Raw genomic sequence first — 18,589 nt, forward strand, 5'->3', positions numbered from 1 at the left:
AATCATAAATGTTTTCGTGATTTAAAAAAAAAAAAATCTTTTCAATGTTCTTTTCTTTTGCTAAAATGCAGCTATTTTCTAAACTTTTTTGTTGAATAATGCGTTTACTTGTCTTGTTAATTACATGTTGCGTTCTTTCTTGTGTTGTTTTGCACCTCAGGGCCACTGAACTGATGAAACTGACTAATCTTGTTAGAATCAATCTAAATTTGTAAGGCATTCATCTTTGTTTAGTTGCTGTTTTCTATTACAGGCCTAAACTGAGCCTTAATCTGTGCAACAAGTCTATTGACTTTACTCTTCATGTTTCTGCACCCTTCTTAAAGCTTACAAGGGCCCCATCTAGTGGTGTAAAGTACTTATTACTGAACTTCAACGTAAGCCTTCATATCATATCATTCTCATCACACTTTGGCTGCAGTGCTGAAAATCACTCTCTAGTTTTATTTGTAAAATGTACACAGAATAAGTTGCTACAAGCATTTGACAAATGAAAAGGCAAAGTTAGTACAAGTCATTCGGACTGATTCGACGTGCTGCAGACAGGCTGGAACAGTTCTCAAATCATACTCGGAGACAAACCTCCTGCACCCAGACTACATTGGATTTTGATAGTGGGCCGCAGCACGCAGGGTTTCACTGTGAAAAGACACTCTTGTGCACTCACTCAGTGCCAAATCCTTGTCTTCACAGGCTGTCTGCTCCACTACAGCCAGGATTTATACATTATTCGATGTATCTCAGACGAGGAAGTGATCAACAGATATTAGGAATTTTGTGTTCTTTGTGGAGCTCCTCATCTAATTATCCTGGAAAATGGCCTTTCTCTTCTCCACAAAGGCAGTCATGCCTTCTTTACGGTCATCCTGTATAGAAAAAAAAAGAGAAAAAATAAGAAATGCATCACAGATTATTTTTCAAAATCAGAATCAGCCTTTTTTTGCTTAGAATAAAGTGGGCTTTTATCCTCACCGTTGCAAAGGTGGCATGGAATAAACGTTTTTCCAAGTGATTCCCCTCCGCCAAAGTCAGTTCATAAGCTGGAGTGGCACAGAGGAAAGAGTCAGACAAAACTGAAACACAGCAGATGTGTCAGTTTTGAAATGAGCATTACAAACTTCACACACCTGCATTGACAGCCTCTTTAGCCATAGCAGAAATCAGCTTGGAGTTTGCAGCAATTTTTTCCCCACATTTTACAGCTTCAGGCACTAGCTGCTCCACGGGATAAATTCTACTCACCAAACCTGGAAAGCACAGACAGCAGAGTCACATATGGCAAATGCACAGAAAACACTTGTTAGTTTATCAGGTACAGACTAGTCAAAGAGGCTTATACAGCATTCCGTGTTTAGTGAAGTGCAAGTCAGCAGTGTTCTGTCGGCAGGTAACATCTCCGTTACCCAGTAGTGGTCGTGATACTTATGCATACCTCAAGGTACCAACGTGGCTTTTAGAAAGTACTTAATTTCAAATAAAGATCTTTCATTCAATATCCAAAAAGGACAGTTGCACTAATAGCAAACAAAAACAGTTTGCAGTAAATTCTCCTTCTAACATTGTTGTTACCCGACTGCTTGGCATCCTGAGCGTTAATTCTGTCTCCTGTTAGCACCATTTCCATCGCCAGGGATTTGCCTACTGCACGAGTCAGCCGCTGGGTGCCGCCCGACCCTGCAGGGAGAAAAATAGTGAAGAGCTGCTCAATAGGCAGTGAAGTCTGCGCAGTAAAGACGGTGATCTTTACCAGGAATGGTCCCCAGCAGGATTTCTGGTTGGCCAAACTGTGCTTTCTCTCCTGCGTAGATGATGTCACACATCATGGCAAGCTCACAGCCTCCACCCAGCTGGGACAGGAACACATAAACAGGACCAGGAGGTTTTATTGTCTCGTACCCACATTTTGACTTAGTGCATCTTGTGTAAATAAAACTGAATAATGTGCTTTTTTTCTGGAGCTCTTTTAATGATACAATTAGGATTTTTTTGTTTGAACACATTTGCACATCTTTGCATAACTTTAGGTTTAGTGTGGCCGAAATTGACAAGCTTGAAGTTTTCTTTTGGTTTAACTGTTTTTTTGTGATTCAAACGCTGTACTAAACAACAACAACAAATGTAAAGCAATTTGACACCTACAGCAAATCCATTGACGGCTGCGATGACGGGTTTCTTCACCATTGACACTCTGTTCCAGTGAGCCAGGAAGTTGCCGCCATAACACTCTTGGAAGGTTCGATTCTGCATCTCTTTGATGTCTGCTCCGGCTAAAAAAGCAAAACAGACCTGCTGAAGTAAGCACGACTGTGCATCGTTATAATCAGCTTATTACACCATCTGCCAACAGAAGGACAGAAAATGTGTTGGGTTCGTCACCAGCGAAGGCTCTGTCGCTGCCGGTGATGACAATAGCGCCAACATCTGCATCGGCTTCAAAAGCGTCCAGTGCCTGTCCCACCTCCTTCATCAGCCCGTCACACAGAGCGTTGAGAGCCTTGGGCCGGTTCAGCTGAATGAAACCCACGTTGTTGTTCTCGCCTCGCTTTTCCACCAAAATGTACTCATACTGACCACCTGCTTAACAATAAAACCAACAGTGAGGATCAGATGAGCTTGTATTTGTGTCAATCCTTTAAGAAGTATTTTGTATGCAGTTCATCCAGTATTTACAGTAACTGTCTCACTAATCGGGAAAACCTTTTAAAAGTTAAGCCAGACACATCTACAGGTACTTAAACAAAAAGGATGAAAAAGCACACTTGGGCATATGAGAAGTCGGCATGATTTGATCATTTTATGAGGGGAGGAGGACATACATCTGTAAATCACCGTATTAACACTTCTCATGTTGCACGCTACCACGTTGTTGGACTTCGGACACTTTGTGATAATCAAGCCGCTTGATTAAGACGGCAGCATCTTGACTTCTGAGCCATTCGATGTCATTTATATGACACATGTGAATACACTTTTACAGTGCGATTTCCCTTCACACACTTCGGGCTCTTACGCGATGCTTATACAAGAAACGTTTTGGGTGAAAATAACACGAATACAACGTTGCAACAAACTTAAGTTCAAGATCTGTTTGTGTGCTCCACGAGTCACACATTCAGTGACGCAGGTTTTTTTTGGCATTGTGGTGAAGCCAGCAGTTCGGGCAGCGACAACACAGTGACCTCTGGCTGGTTTCTGACCACACACCTGAGCTGTAGAGGCGGGCAGCAGACAGGAGAGCTGGCGCTGCTCTGGAGGGCTTCAGGAGGACAGCGGCACTTCTGCAGAGAAAAGCCATGATAGCAGAATGACACTGAACTTTGCCACAGAACCGTAGGAAGCTCCTTCCTTCTGCAAAGTCTTCTTTGTTGGTGTTTATCGTGGAATGTTCCAGCAAGTCACGTCACCGCCACCTGGCGGCAACGTGAGGTAAGACAGGGAGTGTAGTTGCCATAGTTACCCTCGTCAAAACTCTAATGATCAATAATCTCTTTTAAATGAATGCAATTTCTGCAGCACGCTTTCTTTTTTATTATTTATTCCAGGGTTTTATTTAATTGTTTTAGCCTGCCGTTTTGACCTACTTTTCCATAACAGTATCATTAGTAAAAATGTACTAAACTGGCGTGCACAGCGGCAGCTGATGGATCAGGGAGACCAAAGGCGTCTGTCTGTAGAGACTGCATCAAGACAGATATAAATGACCATAAACAGACGCGTCATTGAAAGGGAAGAGATGATATGTCACAATAAAAGGTAGACAATTAACAAGGAGATGTAAAAATGTTCAGGGGCATGGAGAAATGACCACAAACAGACACAAAACGATGGCACAGGGAAGCAAAATGGTTACAGACACAATACCTTAGAGATGCAAAATGAACATAAATGGATGCCACATCTCTACATATACTGAAATGAGCTAGGAACAAATGGAAACTTATCACATAAAGCCATGCGAAACGACCAGAAACGAATTGAAATGACCAGACATGCAAAACAAGATGTTTTAACTCAGGAAAGGTAAGAGACTAGTGAAATCCTTTGTGTAAAAGCTAGTTGACGATTGACTTTAAATCCTCGGATGCGCCTGTGTGGGCGCGCTGCGCGTTCTCACAAACGTCTGCGTGAGCAACCTGGCATCGTCTGCGATATTGCCTTTCATCTCTCTTCCGTGGGCCAAAAAAACAGCAAGGATAATACACGGCAATAAGGTAAGTAGCAGCCACTAGGAGATTGCCATTAACACGGCTATGGGTGTATGAATGTAATGCATTTATTCATAAAAAAATAAATAAAAATGCATCGATCCATTCATTCTGCAATGGTAGCTTGCAGGCTAATTTATGAGAATACAGCGAGACGACCCTAATGCATGCATGTATCTATTTGCACTGTCCATATTGGTAAATCCTTTCAATAGCAAAGATATAATTAACAGTTCTACCCAATTACCTATTAACACAATCACGCATTTCAAATTTATGGTTGATCTTGACCAAAACACAGAGTGTTTCATACATAGTCCTAGCCTACACAGAGGGAATTCTATGCCATGGACATAAAAGCCTGCAGACAACAGACATATCCTCTACTGAGAATATTTTGTTTTTGCAGTGACCCACTTTAATGGAGAGAAGCAACGTGCAACACAAAAAATATTTCTTCGTGAATTTATTCAGCAACACTGAGCGTAAGAGCGAACTCCATTACAAATCAGATAGGCTACAACACGAGCAAGGAGCCAGTTTTCTTGTTGAAATGTTGTACCACCACCGAAACCAAGGTGGAAAATAATCTGTTTATTTATGTAATTTATGTTTTCTTCATAATTCATGGATGCATTCATTCACTGCTTCCTCTTCGTGCAGATGTCAGGGATGAACCAGCTGGTTGCAACATGTTGGACTTGCCTCCTGCTCTCTGCTTTCCTCTTTGAGCCTGCGCTGTCGAAAGGAGGCCGTGGGGGGTCCCGGGGATCTTCGCGTGGAACTTCCTCGCGCAGCTCCACAGCTGGGAGCTACCGCGGAGGGGGCGCCTACGGTGGGACTCGCTCCCGTTTCAGGGCAGCAGGGCGGTCGTCGCCGGTGAGGGTGGCCGCAGCGGCTGCTGCGGGGGCCGCGGTGGCACTGACGGCGGACAAATGGTACGCGTCCGCCTACCGCCGCAGCAACGCCGACAGCTCCGCGGAGGAGCTAGATTACTACAACAGGACCAATTATTTTGATGCGCTCATGTCAAGCTCGACTCAAAATGGATCTTTTCTCTCTCAAGTGGTTTCCATCATTATTGCAACATTTTCCCCCAAATATGGACTAGTGGACTATATACTGTAGATGTTCAAGCGAAAATCTTAGGATAAAACTCAGATATGGTTTAAGACTGAACCCAGGACAGAAGCTGCGCTGGGAAGACCAGTTAGAGGTGCGATACCGTGGTGGAAGGATACAATCACAAAGACATCACTGAACTGTATGTTTTTACACAAAGTCATTGATGTAAGTGGACAAATATGCATTACCAGCATTGTATTTTTGGGCATATTTCACCTGTCGAAGAGTGGACCTTTGTCAAAACTGTGTTATCCTATGTGACAAAAAAGTTTGATTCCTGTATCCAACTGATTTGAAACATGTAAAAATACCCTCACAAACCGTCGAATCAAATAATTTCCTGCCACAGTTAACAGTGTTTAACAAACTCGATAACCCAAAACCCTCTATTTTTATTATTAAAAAAAACGCAAAGAGATTTCTACTGCAGTTCTGCACGCCTGAGAAAAATGACACACTGGAGTCTAATCTGGGTTACTTCAGTGGGCCAGATGTCATGAATTTGTGTTTACATGGGCTACAGCAAGTGTTGGGAGGGCCTGATGTGGCACAAAGGCCCAAAGGAAATGCAGATTTGGGCCATGTCTGTCAGATACGTGGCTGAGTTTAGGCCACAGCAGCACTGTCATTGTGGGCCGTGTTTGGACCGCACACTATTGGATTGTAGGTGAACTGTCTTTCCATTAAACATTATTCTGTTTGACATTAAAACCCCAACTAGAGATTTTCTGGTCAGATGGACTTTTGTTTTTAGAGAGGAAAGTAATCGCCCAACCTCGAACAACATTGCTTTTTTCCTTCTTTCCACTCAATGTAATTTCCAGCCTGGGTTTTAAGATCATGTTCATTTTCCTGAATGATTAATGACGGCAGCCTGTTGCGTTGCCATAAAGAAGACTGGCCAATTAGAGAAAAGCTGAATCATCTTTTTAATAACTGTTTCTAACACCTTGAATTTAGCAAATCACTGTCTCAAAGCTGTGTATGAGCAGAGTATGGCAGACTAGCTGCTGCTCTCAGTTTTCCTGGTATGTCCATCATCCCAAAGGACCCCGTCATCCATGTATAAGACACTCAGGAGCAACAGACTGTTCCATAGCTATAAGTGCACTCAATTATATTCTGCCACCTGTATGTACATACTAAATAAAGTTTGTTATCACTGTCTTTATGCTAATAAATATCCTGTTTACGGTATGCCAGGCATCTGCCTTGTGTGCCCTACTAAACCAACCAACAAACAAACAAACAAAAACGGGTTTGATCACTGCATCACATCAGGGCAGACAGACCATCTTCTTTTGATGACACTGTAGTAGTGAAGTACATAAACACGGCTCGGGTCAGTCCAGCATTACTTGTCCCAGCTCTCCTTTCCTGAAGGCTCTAATGAAATCATAAGCTGCTGCTGTGTAGTTTGGGATGGTGACAGTGATATTCCCTAAAAAGGGTAGAGGAACAGTTATTATTATATTATGTCAAGTATAAAATCTTGGTAAACAAAGCAAGCATGTCCAGACTGAGTGAGTTTTACCTCTATTTCTCTTTAGTGATTTCTAAACAACAAACTTACACAAACCTGTGACTATTCCAGCTATTCGAACCGTGACAGACTTTAAAAGAACTCTGAATTCTAAGTAAGCATTACAGTAGTGGTGCGGGTGAGTTGACTTTATCTGTTTGAAACAAAGCCTGACTAGTTGTTTCAAATCTTTCTGTTCTGCTAAGTTAACCATCTGCTGGCTGTGGTTTAATGCTCACTGTATCAGTGCTACTCTCCCTTAGGAAGGTAATAAGTAGAACGAGTAAAGTCAGAAATAGCAAGACAAAAATACTGCACGCAGCAAGAGCAGGAGCAGGATTTGCCCTTTCTTACCCACTCCAGTGATGGCTTTGACTCGCTGAGTTTTTCTGAGGTTTACAGCTATGTGCTTGAGGACATGCTGGATGTCATCACTGGGCGCTTGGAGATTATATTTCTCTACATAACTACACAGAAACACACACATACAGGACATAATTAGAATAATGCAAGGCGAAAAGAACAAGTTTACCAGACCATTAGGAAGAAAGAGAGAAAACAAAAACAAAAGAAAAAACACACCTGAACTTCCCTAGTCTGTTCAAGGAATAAAGCAAGTAGTCAGCCATAATGTCCTCGCCCACTAAATGGTCCAGAATAGTTCCTGGAGGCAAAAAAGACAAGTGTGACAGTTATTCCAGCCATTATAAACACAATTACTTGTCCACATTGTTTTCCCTACATAACAGCACTTTACATGTCAGAGAAAGATTAAACAAACAACATTCTGCTCACCACATAAAGCCAGCTTCATGCCCGTTTCTACACTCTCAATCTTAGGAGGTAATACGCCCGGTGTGTCCAGCAGGTACATGAAGGGTCTCACACACACCTGAGTACAACAAGAGCGAGAAATACTGTACAGGTACGAGTGCACGCACACAAATAACTAATGAAAACAGATCCCAAATAACAGACAAATGTGTCCTCTACGCACCTGAATTTTAGTTAAGACCGCTTTAGTTATTCCTGGCTCCCCACCCACACGAGAAGCACGACCTGAAATTTGTGCAAAAATCACAGAATATATTGCTAGAAAGACAATTATCATGCAATAACATAAACAATCAACTCCTCTTTCCAAACCTTTTTTCAAGTTTGTTCTCCTCATTGAGTTAATAAGTGACGACTTTCCAACATTGGGCACTCCGATCACCATCAGGCAGTAATTTGTGCTCTGAAAGTTTAACATGAAAAAGATGTGAGGATGCAAGTCAAAAAAACTATGAAGTGGGAATTAATATTCGATATGTTTTAAGCTCTTTGAAGGTACAGAAATCAAGCGCCAAACAGCCACTGATGCAGCAATTTGCTCAACATCTTATTTTTCATAATTCTGGCTAAAACAGAACTTTAATTTAGATTGTAGTATGAAACGTTCAAGAGACCTACAATGTTAATTTATTATAAAACTCCACCAGATTTATTTTGCACAATGAAGAATAAAATCCTGGATTATACTATTCCGATCTGTTATGTGGCAACTACTTTCATCCCGTGTATGAAATGAGCCTTTACGTCTCTTCAAAGAGCCAAATCCGATAAGGGGAGAGGAATTATATTATTTGATAAGCATCGCTAATACCTCTCTGAGAGTACGACAGGTGTTACTTTTGTATTTGTATGTAATTTCTAAGTAGATTAGCATGTTATTGTTTAGATTTTTTTGGAGAAAAGTGACAGGAAACAACATTTGAGGTTGTTTAGAAACAGGGAAAGAGGGCAGATTCTGCCACAATGAGCAAAGACAGACATAAAATTGTGTAGAACTGAACTAATTTGTCTCAAATGTGAGCAGAATCTATAAAATAAAACAAACAAAAGATTGTTTAAGCCCCCCCAAAATAGGTATACCTCCTCTCTGTTAAAGCGTGGTTTGTTCTCAATGATCTCCAGCACCGCTGGAAACAACTAAAAAAAAAAAAAAAAAAGAGAGAAACAACCGTCAACCGTGTTTTGGCTCATAGTTTTAATTTAGCTTCAGCCAGCCAAACGTTTTGTATCTAGTGAAGTCAGCTTTACCTTTTTGATGCTGTCATCTCTCTGCCTTAAACAGTCCGTGAAGAGAACATTCCTCATGCCATCTTTTTCAAGCTTCTTTAGGATTCTCTGCAGCATGAAAACCAGAAAACAAAAGAAAACCTTTGCGTTTGTGAATTTATCTTAAAATGCTGCTGACATGCGACTACTGAAGATTCCAGCGAGACTTCTGACCTGCTTCTTGGACAGATCAGCCAGGTCCATCTTGTTGAGAATGAGCAGATGTGGTTTCACATGCAGTGTGTCCTGAAACACAGGGTTTCTTCCAGAGAAGGGGATTTGCTTCATGTCAAAGAAAAACCAACAATCCTCAGACCAACCGGCTGGGACCCTTATGGGCACTTTAATTTAGCAAAGCACTGAACCCAATGCTGTCCCCAATGTTTAAATCGCTGTGAGGGTATGTGTATGAGAGAGGAAACAGTATTATATGTACAGAAGAAGAGGTGCTCTCTGAGTGTGTGTGAATGGGTGAACGAGAAACGCATTCTAAAGTACTGAGTAAAACCTCAAAGAAATGAAAAGGTGCCATATTAGAACGGACAATTTAGTGAAAATGTTATTTGTTTAAGAGTACATATTTACTTTACTATAATGTACACATCTACACAGAAAAATGTGTCCTATGACTGTTGCAGTATTAAATAATAAACTTTTGTTTCATAATTACTAATAGATTAATGTAAAGATGAAGCTCACTTTGAAGGAGTAAGGCATAAGAATGAGATTTCTGATCGCTTAAAAAAATGGATCAATCTGGTAGCTGTTTTCTGCACGAGTTGACTTTATTATTATTGTGAAAATACCAAGTAATCACAGTTTCTTTATAAAAATGTTCAAAATAGTTGCTAGTTGTCTGTTAGTTGACTACTTAATAATAATATTAATCCTCGCAGCGCCACTTATAAATTTGGTGTTTCTAAGTTTGTAAGCTCTTTTAGGTTCTCTAAGTTCTGAAGTTTTTTTGTGTGCAAAAATGTTCATTTTTCACAATCCTTCGCACTGAAATGTAGAGCAACTGGAGCAGAGAGTGGCACGAAAAGGGAAAAACTCAACTTAGAGCAAACACATAAACTGTGGACTGAAAGGATGCGACTGACACTATATGATAACATAAAATTCACAGGCTATTAGTTGAACCCATAATTCATAAAAATAAAAAAAAGGACACTGTTCGCGTTGGAAAGGATATTCTGGCATCATGGATTTCTATGATGCAGTCCACATTCTTGAGGCTGGCTTTCATCTGCCTTAGACCTACAGATTATAACCATTATTACAACGCATACGTGACCGGGACATTGTACTACAAATCTGAGAGTTTACGCCCCACAAGCAACAGACACTTTATTTACTCTGGAAGTAACTAAGCTAAGCCTTGTGTCACCTTTAGCCATGTGTCCGGGGAACCAGTGGGCCACATCCCGTCCACCAAAGTCGAAAACGGTCCTGAACTTGTCGACATTACGGAGAACCTGGTACAGTTTCATGGTTACAGCTAATCTACAAAAGATAACAACCGGCTGTCATTTTGTCGTATGTAAATAGGTATCCTGTCCCTACAAGCTGCGTGAAAGTCTTACTCGGGTGCTCCACTGTTTACATACCGACTTGAATCTGTTCTCGAAAGATTCCGTTCCGCTACACATCTTTAATACAGACAATGCTGCCCCTTGCTGGCTAAAATATTTATTACTTTATTGGTCATGCACACACACGAAATTTGTCCTCCGCTTTTAACCCATCCAGGTTGCCACCTGTTGACACACACATGCACAGGGTCTCACACTCAGAGACAGATGCCAACCTGGAGCAGTGGGCAGCCATGAAGCACCCGGGGAGCATGGGGAGCACCGCAGCCATGACAAGGAGGTGGACTGACACCCCTACAGCTATCAGTTCCACCAATGTTTTTTGAGTGGCGCGAGTGGGAATTGAACCACCAACCTTCTGGTTAATGGATGATCGACTCTAACCACTGCGCCGCATCCTTTTACATTTTTCTGTAAAAGGATGATAGAGTCATAGTCATAGATTTCCCTACAGTCATAGAGATGTTGGCATTTAAACTGAATACAGAAAAGTAACAATTTAATAAGTAAAAATCCAGTTTGGTCCATTAAGATAAATTGCTCTTATTGCACTGACTGTCTTGTAGAGAGGAAAACAACACACACTTCTCACACAAGTAAGATCTTCTAATAAACAGTCATTTTTTAGAAGCCTATGATGGCAAATTCTCGCAGAATAACTCTGGCCAGTAACTTTAAAAGCTAGTTATATGAATTCACACAATAATCAATAAAAAAATAGAACAAAGAAAAAACAATGATCAATAAATGTTCAATCAAAAATTTTTATTTAGTTAATTGCATCAGTTCATGAATGAAAATCACTTACAAAGTGAAGTACTTAGCAAAACTGTTCAATCAAAAAATTCCATCATTATCAATGAAATTAAGCAAATACTTTATTTATCCCAACAGGAAATTATATTTAAACAGTGACGTTACAAAGACAATACAAATTTATATAAGTTGTGATTTATAATCAGGACTACGAGTGTATTCTTAAAAAATTATATATACAAAAAAAGACTTTATGGTATATTAGTGGTAAAGCTGTATCTGATGACTTTCATCAAAATGCCTGGGCTGACAGAACCAGCGACATCCATTTGTATTTTACTGCAATGAAGGACACACAGTCAGCAGTATCACACATCATTGGCTGCATGTTACAATAAATAAACACTGGTTCCCACACGATTGGGCTAATCAACTAAGATACAATAGTTTGTTTGTTATCTTCTTATTTCACATAAAATGCAGAGATAAGATTATCTGATAGATTCGGGTTTGTTCTTGTAAACGAAGAATCTTCCTCGCACTCCAGAGTAAGTGATGGAGTTCCTCAGGGTTCTGTGCTCAGACCAATTCTTTTCACTTTATACATGCTTCCATTCGGTAACAATATTAGACGGCATGGCATAAATTTCCATTGCTGTGCTGATGACACTCAGCTGCAATTATCTATAAAACCAGATGAAATGACAGTGAATTTGTGAAATTCCTGGCACAGCAGCACTGCTCTTTTTAAAGCTTTGACTTGAGAGCCTCAGATGGATTTATGGAGGAATAGTGAGAGATGAGTCTGTCGGCTTCTCTCCACCCAGTGAGAAGCGCTCCGTGGACAGTCGAGAAGTAGCAGGGATGTGTGGCCTCCCCAGCGAACAACACTTCCATGGACTGAAAGAGGTCGAATGGTTAGTAAGGAGAGTCAACCCTTTAATCATGTGTCAGGTGGAGTGTATGCACGGGGCACATATTTATGCTTGGGTATGAATATTAGAGGTACCTGTGACTGTGATCCTTTTGGTGGCAGTGGCTCCATCATGTTGTCTAGGTCCTGCTCGGAGCAGCCTTTTCCAAGGTGGCTGTAGGACCCGCATGTCCAAGGGTCATGAAACCACTGGGAGCGCAGGATTCTTCGTGGGGTTAGGGTAGGGTTCCCTGAACATAAAGGGTTAGTTCATGAGGGGAACAGAGTGTATTCTTAAAATCTGTATCTGATGAATTTCATCAAAATGCCTGGGCTGACAGAACCAGCGACATCCATTTGTATTTTACTGCAACGAAGGACACACAGTCAGCAGTATCACACATCATTGGCTGCATGTTACAATAAATAAACACTGGTTCCCACACGATTGGGCTAATCAACTAAGATTCAATAGTTTGTTTGTTATCTTCTTATTTCACATAAAATGCAAAGAAAAATGTTCAGGGTAGGGTTCCCTGAACATAAAGGAATAGTTCATGAGGGGAACAGAGATCAGGTTAGAGGGCTAAGAAAAAAGTTTTAGTGAATGTAACTCAAAACAGCAACATTTTACATTTTACTTCATTATAAGAAGATAAAAAGGGAAAGAGTTGATGTATCAGAAAATGTACGGATAATATATTCACTGCTGGGTCGGAGAATATAATGAATCTGAAAAGATCTCACTACAAGGGTTTGGTGTTGTTTGTGACTCATCGAAACTCACCTGTGAACCTGCGAATAAGTTGCGTGACGGCCTGTGTGACCTCCTGTTCAGACAGTGTTTCCATGTACTCGGACTCGTGCCCAGCAATCCAGCCACAGAGGACATGGCCATACCTAAAGGTTGAACCACAAACACGATTTCACTGTCATTCACCATCAATCGCAGCAGAAACAAGCAGGGAGAGTATCAGCCTTTGAGTGCTATTTCTGGCTGCTCACCTTTCAGTGGGTCTGAGTACAGTGAAGCCAAACAACTTCTTTATCCAGGATCTCTGTATGTCGGGCACCTGATCTACCATGGCATCCTGAGAAGAGACAAAAGAGGTGTTTCGGTGTAATCCTGCTGAATCATAGCATTTCTGCGGCCCAAAGCGGTCTTATTCAAGATTGTGGCTGCATCTCACCTCATCTTCCCACACCAGATGAATGACCTCACATTGAGCATCCCACCATGGCACATCGAACTCCACAAATATCTTATTGTTTGTTCCAAATCCGAGCCTCTGGATGGAGTGCAGCTTGTGTAGGGGGAGAGGAGGGTGGAAAAGGGTCGCATGGTGTCTCTTTAGGTATCCTGACAAAACACAACGGTTTTAGGTTAGGACAAAAAAAAAAAAGTTTAACACTGATTAACATGCAGGAAGACAAAAAGGTAATGCTTGAGACTGCAGTGAGTGACAGGACATAGTTTCTAATAGAAATTAGTAGAATTTCACAAGAAAATGATGATTTATTGTGATACATGTGTGAGTGTTCGAAAGAAGAATGACTGAGCCGCCAATACCTAAAGGCACTGTGACAATAACATGATCTGCAGCGATTCTTTCCCCGCCATCACACTCAACCATCACAGGGTTCTCTCTCTTCTCTGAGTTGTTCCAGTAGATGCATCGCACAGGCCAGTTGTAGCTCACTAAACCATCGGGGAGCTCCAACATCAAGTTCTTGATGAGACCTTCATAGCCACTGCACATGAAAGAGAACAATCTTTAAGCCAGTGTCCTAAAGACTGTGCGCTGAAGCATTCAGTTCATTAGTGCGTTAAATGAAAGGTTGCTGCACTACAATGTACAAACCCTGGGAATGTACAGTCCAGTCCAGGCAGAGTCTTGTATTGTCCAAAGGCTCCCAGGCCCACCTCATTCATGCTGTGGGTCCCGTTAACACAACACTCCACCTTCAACATGTTACTGATCACACACAGTCGCAGAGATCTGGTGGCCATGTCGACGTCTTTCCATTTCTCCGCTGCTCGTTGTTTCACCTCCAGACAGCGAGAGACACAACAAGGCCTTAAATTATGTGAGATTCTGCAAGAAGATCAACACACACACACACGCCGACAGTCATTTTTTCCTCATCACTGAAAGCAGAAGACCTGGGTGCGTATGAAATCTCCAACACAGGCACATGGCTCTCCTTTTTGATTCTGAAACTCTGAACTCTCATCCAGCAGCTCGGCAAACATCTCCAGAGCTGGATAGACGTCCTCGGCCTTCAGCTTCTGACCTGCACACATTAAAAAGGATACCGATTAGAAAAAATACCATTCGATTTCACCAACTTCTATTACTTCACTTGCATGCTACAGGAAGAAATGACTGGTAAGCCGTTTGTAAACATTGAATGCAGTGATTGCAAAAAAAAAATTAAAATCTACAGCTGAAATCCAATCCCGTCTCAGCAGAACTGGCCGTGACCAAACTAGATGAAAAAACTAAACAAAAACACATTATGCCTTTATATTTCACCTATATTGCCCTTTTAGAACCTCATCTATCTTTTCATAGTTTCCACGGAATGGTGACAATTTAAATTCTATAGTGTCTGACATTTTGATTCCCTCTATGATAAGCTTTTATTCTGTCTGTTAAGTGTTCATATTCAATCTACATTTAAAACAGACACTGATTCTTCAAAACATCTGGCAACCTGAGCTGCTGAAGATATTAGGAACCCAGGGGGGGTGTCCTCCGATGTCCAAAGCCTGGTTTTCTGGGGTGAGGGCCTCTGGCTCCAGAAGCCCGTACTGACGGGCCAGACGAAAAACCGGGTTCTCCTCGGACGGTCCATGGATCCAGTTTGCCCCAATCTCCACAATATTATCACCTAAAGAGAGACAGATTTTGACAAATAAAGACATTCCCCCACAGCAGCTTTGTTTACATTTTCGGAGTGTCTATTTGCACCCCTGGTACAAATAGCCTTGGCCACACAGCTGAGCTATTCACACCCCGTGACATAACACCAAAATAAAAGCTCATGGCTTGCACAAAAAAACATGGCGGACATCCGTTTTTTCGTCATCAGAAAGTGAAGAATACTGCTAGGTTTCGGCACTAATATCTGTTCCAATTAAAAACTAGATGGAAACATTGTGTTTTATTTTCATAATCTATGTTCAGTGAACACATTACAACCGTCAGTTTGTTAGCTTTTAGAAATTTCGCGATCATGACGTTCAGCCATATGAACTATAAAATTACCTGCACACCACAGATATGTTATAGGATCAACTAACGTAGTGGTAAGCGATTTGGGCAAAGATGCAGGAGTCCCAGGTTCGATTCTTGCCCGATGCGTTTTGCCAGTGAGAGGTGATAGTGTGCATACCAACGTCTCTGCAGAGAAGGCGCGCAATTTGAAAAACAATTCAGTTCTCAAACGGAAGTTTTGATTGCAACAATTAGCTAGTGCACCAGGTTGTAAAAAGCACACTTTGCTATAAATAGCTTACATTATTCTGAATGTCTATTAGCACCCCTGGTACAATAGCCTTACACTATTCACACCACTGATCTATAAAGAAGGTTCTTTATAGATCTGTGATTCTTCACACCAGGTGAATTACCACCAAAAACACCTTGCTCGTGAGCACAAAGGCCATTGCGGACATTCGTTTTTTCTTCATCAGAAAGCGAAGAATTCTGATGGCACTAATATCTTTTTAAAATTGAAATATAGATGTCTTTCTTAACTTTTAGCTGAGGACATCTCTGGCCTAATGGATAGCGACGTAATCCTCCATACTGGAGACAGTAGTTCAACTAGCTATCATTTCATGCTAAACCACCTCTCCCATTTTTCGTTATGATTATTAGCTATATAACCAAAGCAACCATGAAACAAAACTTTAGCTGCCATTTCAGTTTATTTTTTCATAATCATCCTTGGGTTCAATTTGAATGCGAGTAGTAGATTGAGATATCTTATGCCCTGTTGCTTGAAGCATATTGACCTCCGGTAGTGATGCTCCGATCAGCATTTTTTGGACCGATCACCGATCACCAAAATCATGATCTGCCCGATTGCCGATCACTGCCGATCACGGAAGGAATCTGACATTTCCATGCTTTTCATCTAGCAGAGAGTGCACCATTTATAGAAATTAAACCACCAGAGGTAGCTGGGGACATGTAGAACATGAATCTGGTGAAGTTTGCAGAAAACAATTGTTTTTTTTATTTTCTATTAATATTTTAATCTGCCCATATACACCATTCATTGGGTATGATTTCAACATCATATTATTAAACGATGATGCAGTGAAATGACTTGAAAATCACCACAGAGGTAGCTGGGGACATGTAGAACAAGAATCTGGTGGAGTCGGCAGAGAACATTTTGATTTGGTTCTAAATTAAGTTTTCAAATCTGACTATGCAGAAATTGGTTTGATTCTGAATATGCTTCAATAATTTTGTTCTATCATTTCGTTTTAATCATTAAAAAGAATGTAGTAAAAAAACAACCAAGTAATGACAGGTGTATGTTTTCCAACAAATGAAAAATATAACTTCGATATAGATTTCTGAGTTTACGGGGTGCACTTGAATGCACCATAAATTGCTCACACGCTTTATCGTACGACGCGATGTAAACTGGCACTCGATTCAAGTGTAGCTAGCGCGACCGTGCCTCTCCGAAGCGCAGATGGCATGACCGCAGTAAGTTTCACATCTTTCTGCACACTTTGAAGAAATTCCAGACAGGAGAGGTCATGTTGTTGAGATGCACTGTAGAGGTTTTGCCTGTTCGGTTCTGTACACACATCAGGTACCACATTAGAAAGTGGTCGCTAGTAATTTACTCAAAAAAAAAAAAAAAAAAGCTAGTAATTTACGTCACGTGATCGGTTTTTTGATCGGCATATTTTTCCGATCGCCGATCAGGCTATTTTGGGCATTATCTGATCGGCAGCCGATCGATCGGAGCATCACTAACCTCCGGTATTGGTATCCCTTTATTGATCACCTCACGTTTGGATATAAAGTCCATGTTTTGAGAAATGTTTCCATTTTCGCGTTCAAGATCAAATATGTGTAGAGGAAGAGGCATTTTTTTTTTTTAATTTAGGTGCACAGTGCTCCTGGAAAAAAAGTTAGCGTAGAGAAGAGCCCTGGTCAGAGGCATTTTGGCGCCGGTTTTGGAGAGGCTAAACTATTTGAAGTTACCCCGGTGCATACACTTCTAATTACACTGGGGTACAAATAGCATACACTTCTAATTGCACCAGACGGGGTATCAATAGAACACATTGCTGAGTGCACCGGGGTACGAATAGCATTCACTTCTATTTGCACCAGGGTACAATCAGCATACAGTGCTGCTTGTACCAGGGGTGCAAATAACCTTACCGAGAGGGTTATTGAAGTGATGTGACCCTTCCATTATGGTGTCATGTATGAGCTCTCGGTTTCGGTTTGGATACACAAACTCAGTTCAAAAATAGCTTCTGCAGTTGGATTTTTAGGATTCATTTTATCTTTATTTTTATTTTTTTTTCCTTACATGTATGAAATCCTACCGTTAAACAGTAAACTAAAGCAGATAAAATGCTAAAGAACTTCAGACTCTTCTGGTGTGGATGTTTCAATTCATCGACTCTGTGTATTTCTTTTTGGTTTATGCACTTTCATCTGCTCTGTATCGTTGCAACAGCCGCTGGGAGAGAGTTCACCTTGTAGACATGACACGCGATGCTTTGTCTTCTTCTTTCACAATAAGGTCTCGGTTTTTACAACCCGTTATCATTAACCCCAACTTGCGCCCGCTCGAGTTGTGACCACTTTGATAAGCTTCTGTAACTTTGTAACAGGAAATACTGTCAGCCTGTGCGAGATCCAGTCGTGTTGAAATTATATCGTGACCTTTGACCTCCTGCCAGAAAATGTGGTTTTCCGTTCAGCTAAAAATCGACAGTACAAAAAAACAACATATTGATTGCCGCTGACTGAGTGGCTGCACTTTCGCTCACCAAAACTGCCTGTTTTGACTCGTCCTCCGCACCTTGAAGTGGCTTCAAGGATCCTCACGTGATGGAATCCGGCTTTAACGAGCCTTTGCGCCGCCGCTATCCCTGATATTCCGCATCCTACTATAACTACCTTTGAGTTTACGCCGCAGGCCATAGCTGACTCACTTTAGTTACCGCTACACCGAGCTCCACTTCCTCTTCAGACAGCAAAGCGAAAGGGACGACTGAAACGTTTTCCGGTCAAGAATTTCAAAATAAGCTTTAATTTTCAGAGACTTCGAATGTACAAATGTGTTGACCAGCGATTCTAAATAATGTTAATGGTGAGATGGG

General features: G+C 41.2%; 4 protein-coding genes across 7 annotated transcripts; 1 reads left to right on the forward strand and 3 right to left on the reverse strand.

The window, feature by feature from the left end:
* Window positions 1-424: 424 nt before the first annotated feature.
* Window positions 425-3,377, reverse strand: echs1 (enoyl CoA hydratase, short chain, 1, mitochondrial). Of its 2 annotated transcripts, none has more exons than XM_075484214.1 (8): window positions 3,205-3,377; window positions 2,377-2,577; window positions 2,140-2,267; window positions 1,748-1,847; window positions 1,570-1,674; window positions 1,128-1,247; window positions 973-1,040; window positions 425-866 (listed from the first exon to the last, which is right to left on the reverse strand). In XM_075484214.1, the coding sequence occupies exons 1-8, from the start codon at window positions 3,293-3,295 to the stop codon at window positions 801-803; spliced, it is 879 nt and encodes a 292-aa protein (XP_075340329.1). In that variant the 5' UTR covers window positions 3,296-3,377; the 3' UTR covers window positions 425-800. The 2 variants fall into 2 exon arrangements, with proteins under 2 accessions (XP_075340329.1, XP_075340320.1); XM_075484205.1 differs by having other exon boundaries at window positions 2,377-2,574; window positions 3,205-3,313.
* Window positions 3,378-4,124: 747 nt separating this feature from the next.
* sprn (shadow of prion protein) lies at window positions 4,125-6,518 on the forward strand. Its single transcript, XM_075478202.1, has 2 exons — window positions 4,125-4,211; window positions 4,869-6,518. Exon 2 carries the CDS (start codon window positions 4,869-4,871, stop codon window positions 5,331-5,333), a length of 465 nt encoding a protein of 154 aa, XP_075334317.1. The 5' UTR covers window positions 4,125-4,211; the 3' UTR covers window positions 5,334-6,518.
* On the reverse strand, window positions 4,629-10,563 carry mtg1 (mitochondrial ribosome-associated GTPase 1). Of its 2 annotated transcripts, XM_075478200.1 has the most exons (11): window positions 10,340-10,563; window positions 10,143-10,209; window positions 9,127-9,229; window positions 8,935-9,021; window positions 8,767-8,823; window positions 7,999-8,089; window positions 7,850-7,911; window positions 7,648-7,744; window positions 7,435-7,516; window positions 7,207-7,319; window positions 4,629-6,771 (listed from the first exon to the last, which is right to left on the reverse strand). In XM_075478200.1, the coding sequence occupies exons 1-11, from the start codon at window positions 10,440-10,442 to the stop codon at window positions 6,674-6,676; spliced, it is 960 nt and encodes a 319-aa protein (XP_075334315.1). In that variant the 5' UTR covers window positions 10,443-10,563; the 3' UTR covers window positions 4,629-6,673. The 2 variants fall into 2 exon arrangements, with proteins under 2 accessions (XP_075334315.1, XP_075334316.1); XM_075478201.1 differs by lacking the exon at window positions 10,143-10,209 and having other exon boundaries at window positions 9,127-9,234.
* A 781-nt stretch (window positions 10,564-11,344) lies between these two features.
* Window positions 11,345-18,470, reverse strand: LOC142392489 (peroxisomal N(1)-acetyl-spermine/spermidine oxidase-like). Of its 2 annotated transcripts, XM_075478203.1 has the most exons (10): window positions 18,257-18,470; window positions 14,932-15,108; window positions 14,378-14,508; window positions 14,076-14,263; window positions 13,784-13,965; window positions 13,404-13,573; window positions 13,219-13,304; window positions 13,001-13,113; window positions 12,310-12,464; window positions 11,345-12,200 (listed from the first exon to the last, which is right to left on the reverse strand). In XM_075478203.1, the coding sequence occupies exons 1-10, from the start codon at window positions 18,408-18,410 to the stop codon at window positions 12,048-12,050; spliced, it is 1,509 nt and encodes a 502-aa protein (XP_075334318.1). In that variant the 5' UTR covers window positions 18,411-18,470; the 3' UTR covers window positions 11,345-12,047. The 2 variants fall into 2 exon arrangements, with proteins under 2 accessions (XP_075334318.1, XP_075334319.1); XM_075478204.1 differs by lacking the exons at window positions 11,345-12,200; window positions 12,310-12,464 and adding an exon at window positions 12,476-12,749.
* Window positions 18,471-18,589: the final 119 nt, after the last annotated feature.

Source organism: Odontesthes bonariensis, chromosome 2, assembly GCF_027942865.1.
Source record: "Odontesthes bonariensis isolate fOdoBon6 chromosome 2, fOdoBon6.hap1, whole genome shotgun sequence".
Classification (NCBI taxonomy): Eukaryota; Metazoa; Chordata; class Actinopteri; order Atheriniformes; family Atherinopsidae; genus Odontesthes; species Odontesthes bonariensis.

Excerpts from the sequence above, each read along its gene's own strand:
- sprn (XM_075478202.1), top strand. The coding sequence starts at position 4,869 with ATGTCAGGGATGAACCAGCTGGTTGCAACATGTTGGACTTGCCTCCTG.
- echs1 (XM_075484214.1), bottom strand. The coding sequence starts at position 3,295 with ATGGCTTTTCTCTGCAGAAGTGCCGCTGTCCTCCTGAAGCCCTCCAGA. Across the intron at positions 2,268-2,376 it reads CAGCGACAGAGCCTTCGCTG|CCGGAGCAGACATCAAAGAG; the intron begins GTGACGAACCCA and ends TTGCTTTTTTAG. Across the intron at positions 1,848-2,139 it reads CAGCCGTCAATGGATTTGCT|CTGGGTGGAGGCTGTGAGCT; the intron begins GTAGGTGTCAAA and ends TTCCTGTCCCAG.
- LOC142392489 (XM_075478203.1), bottom strand. The coding sequence starts at position 18,410 with ATGGCCTGCGGCGTAAACTCAAAGGTAGTTATAGTAGGATGCGGAATA. Across the intron at positions 15,109-18,256 it reads AGTCAAAACAGGCAGTTTTG|GTGATAATATTGTGGAGATT; the intron begins GTGAGCGAAAGT and ends GTCTCTCTTTAG. Across the intron at positions 13,966-14,075 it reads CTGGACTGTACATTCCCAGG|TGGCTATGAAGGTCTCATCA; the intron begins GTTTGTACATTG and ends TTTCATGTGCAG.
- mtg1 (XM_075478200.1), bottom strand. The coding sequence starts at position 10,442 with ATGAAACTGTACCAGGTTCTCCGTAATGTCGACAAGTTCAGGACCGTT. Across the intron at positions 9,022-9,126 it reads CTGATCTGTCCAAGAAGCAG|AGAATCCTAAAGAAGCTTGA; the intron begins GTCAGAAGTCTC and ends TTCATGCTGCAG. Across the intron at positions 7,320-7,434 it reads AACAGACTAGGGAAGTTCAG|TTATGTAGAGAAATATAATC; the intron begins GTGTGTTTTTTC and ends GTTTCTGTGTAG.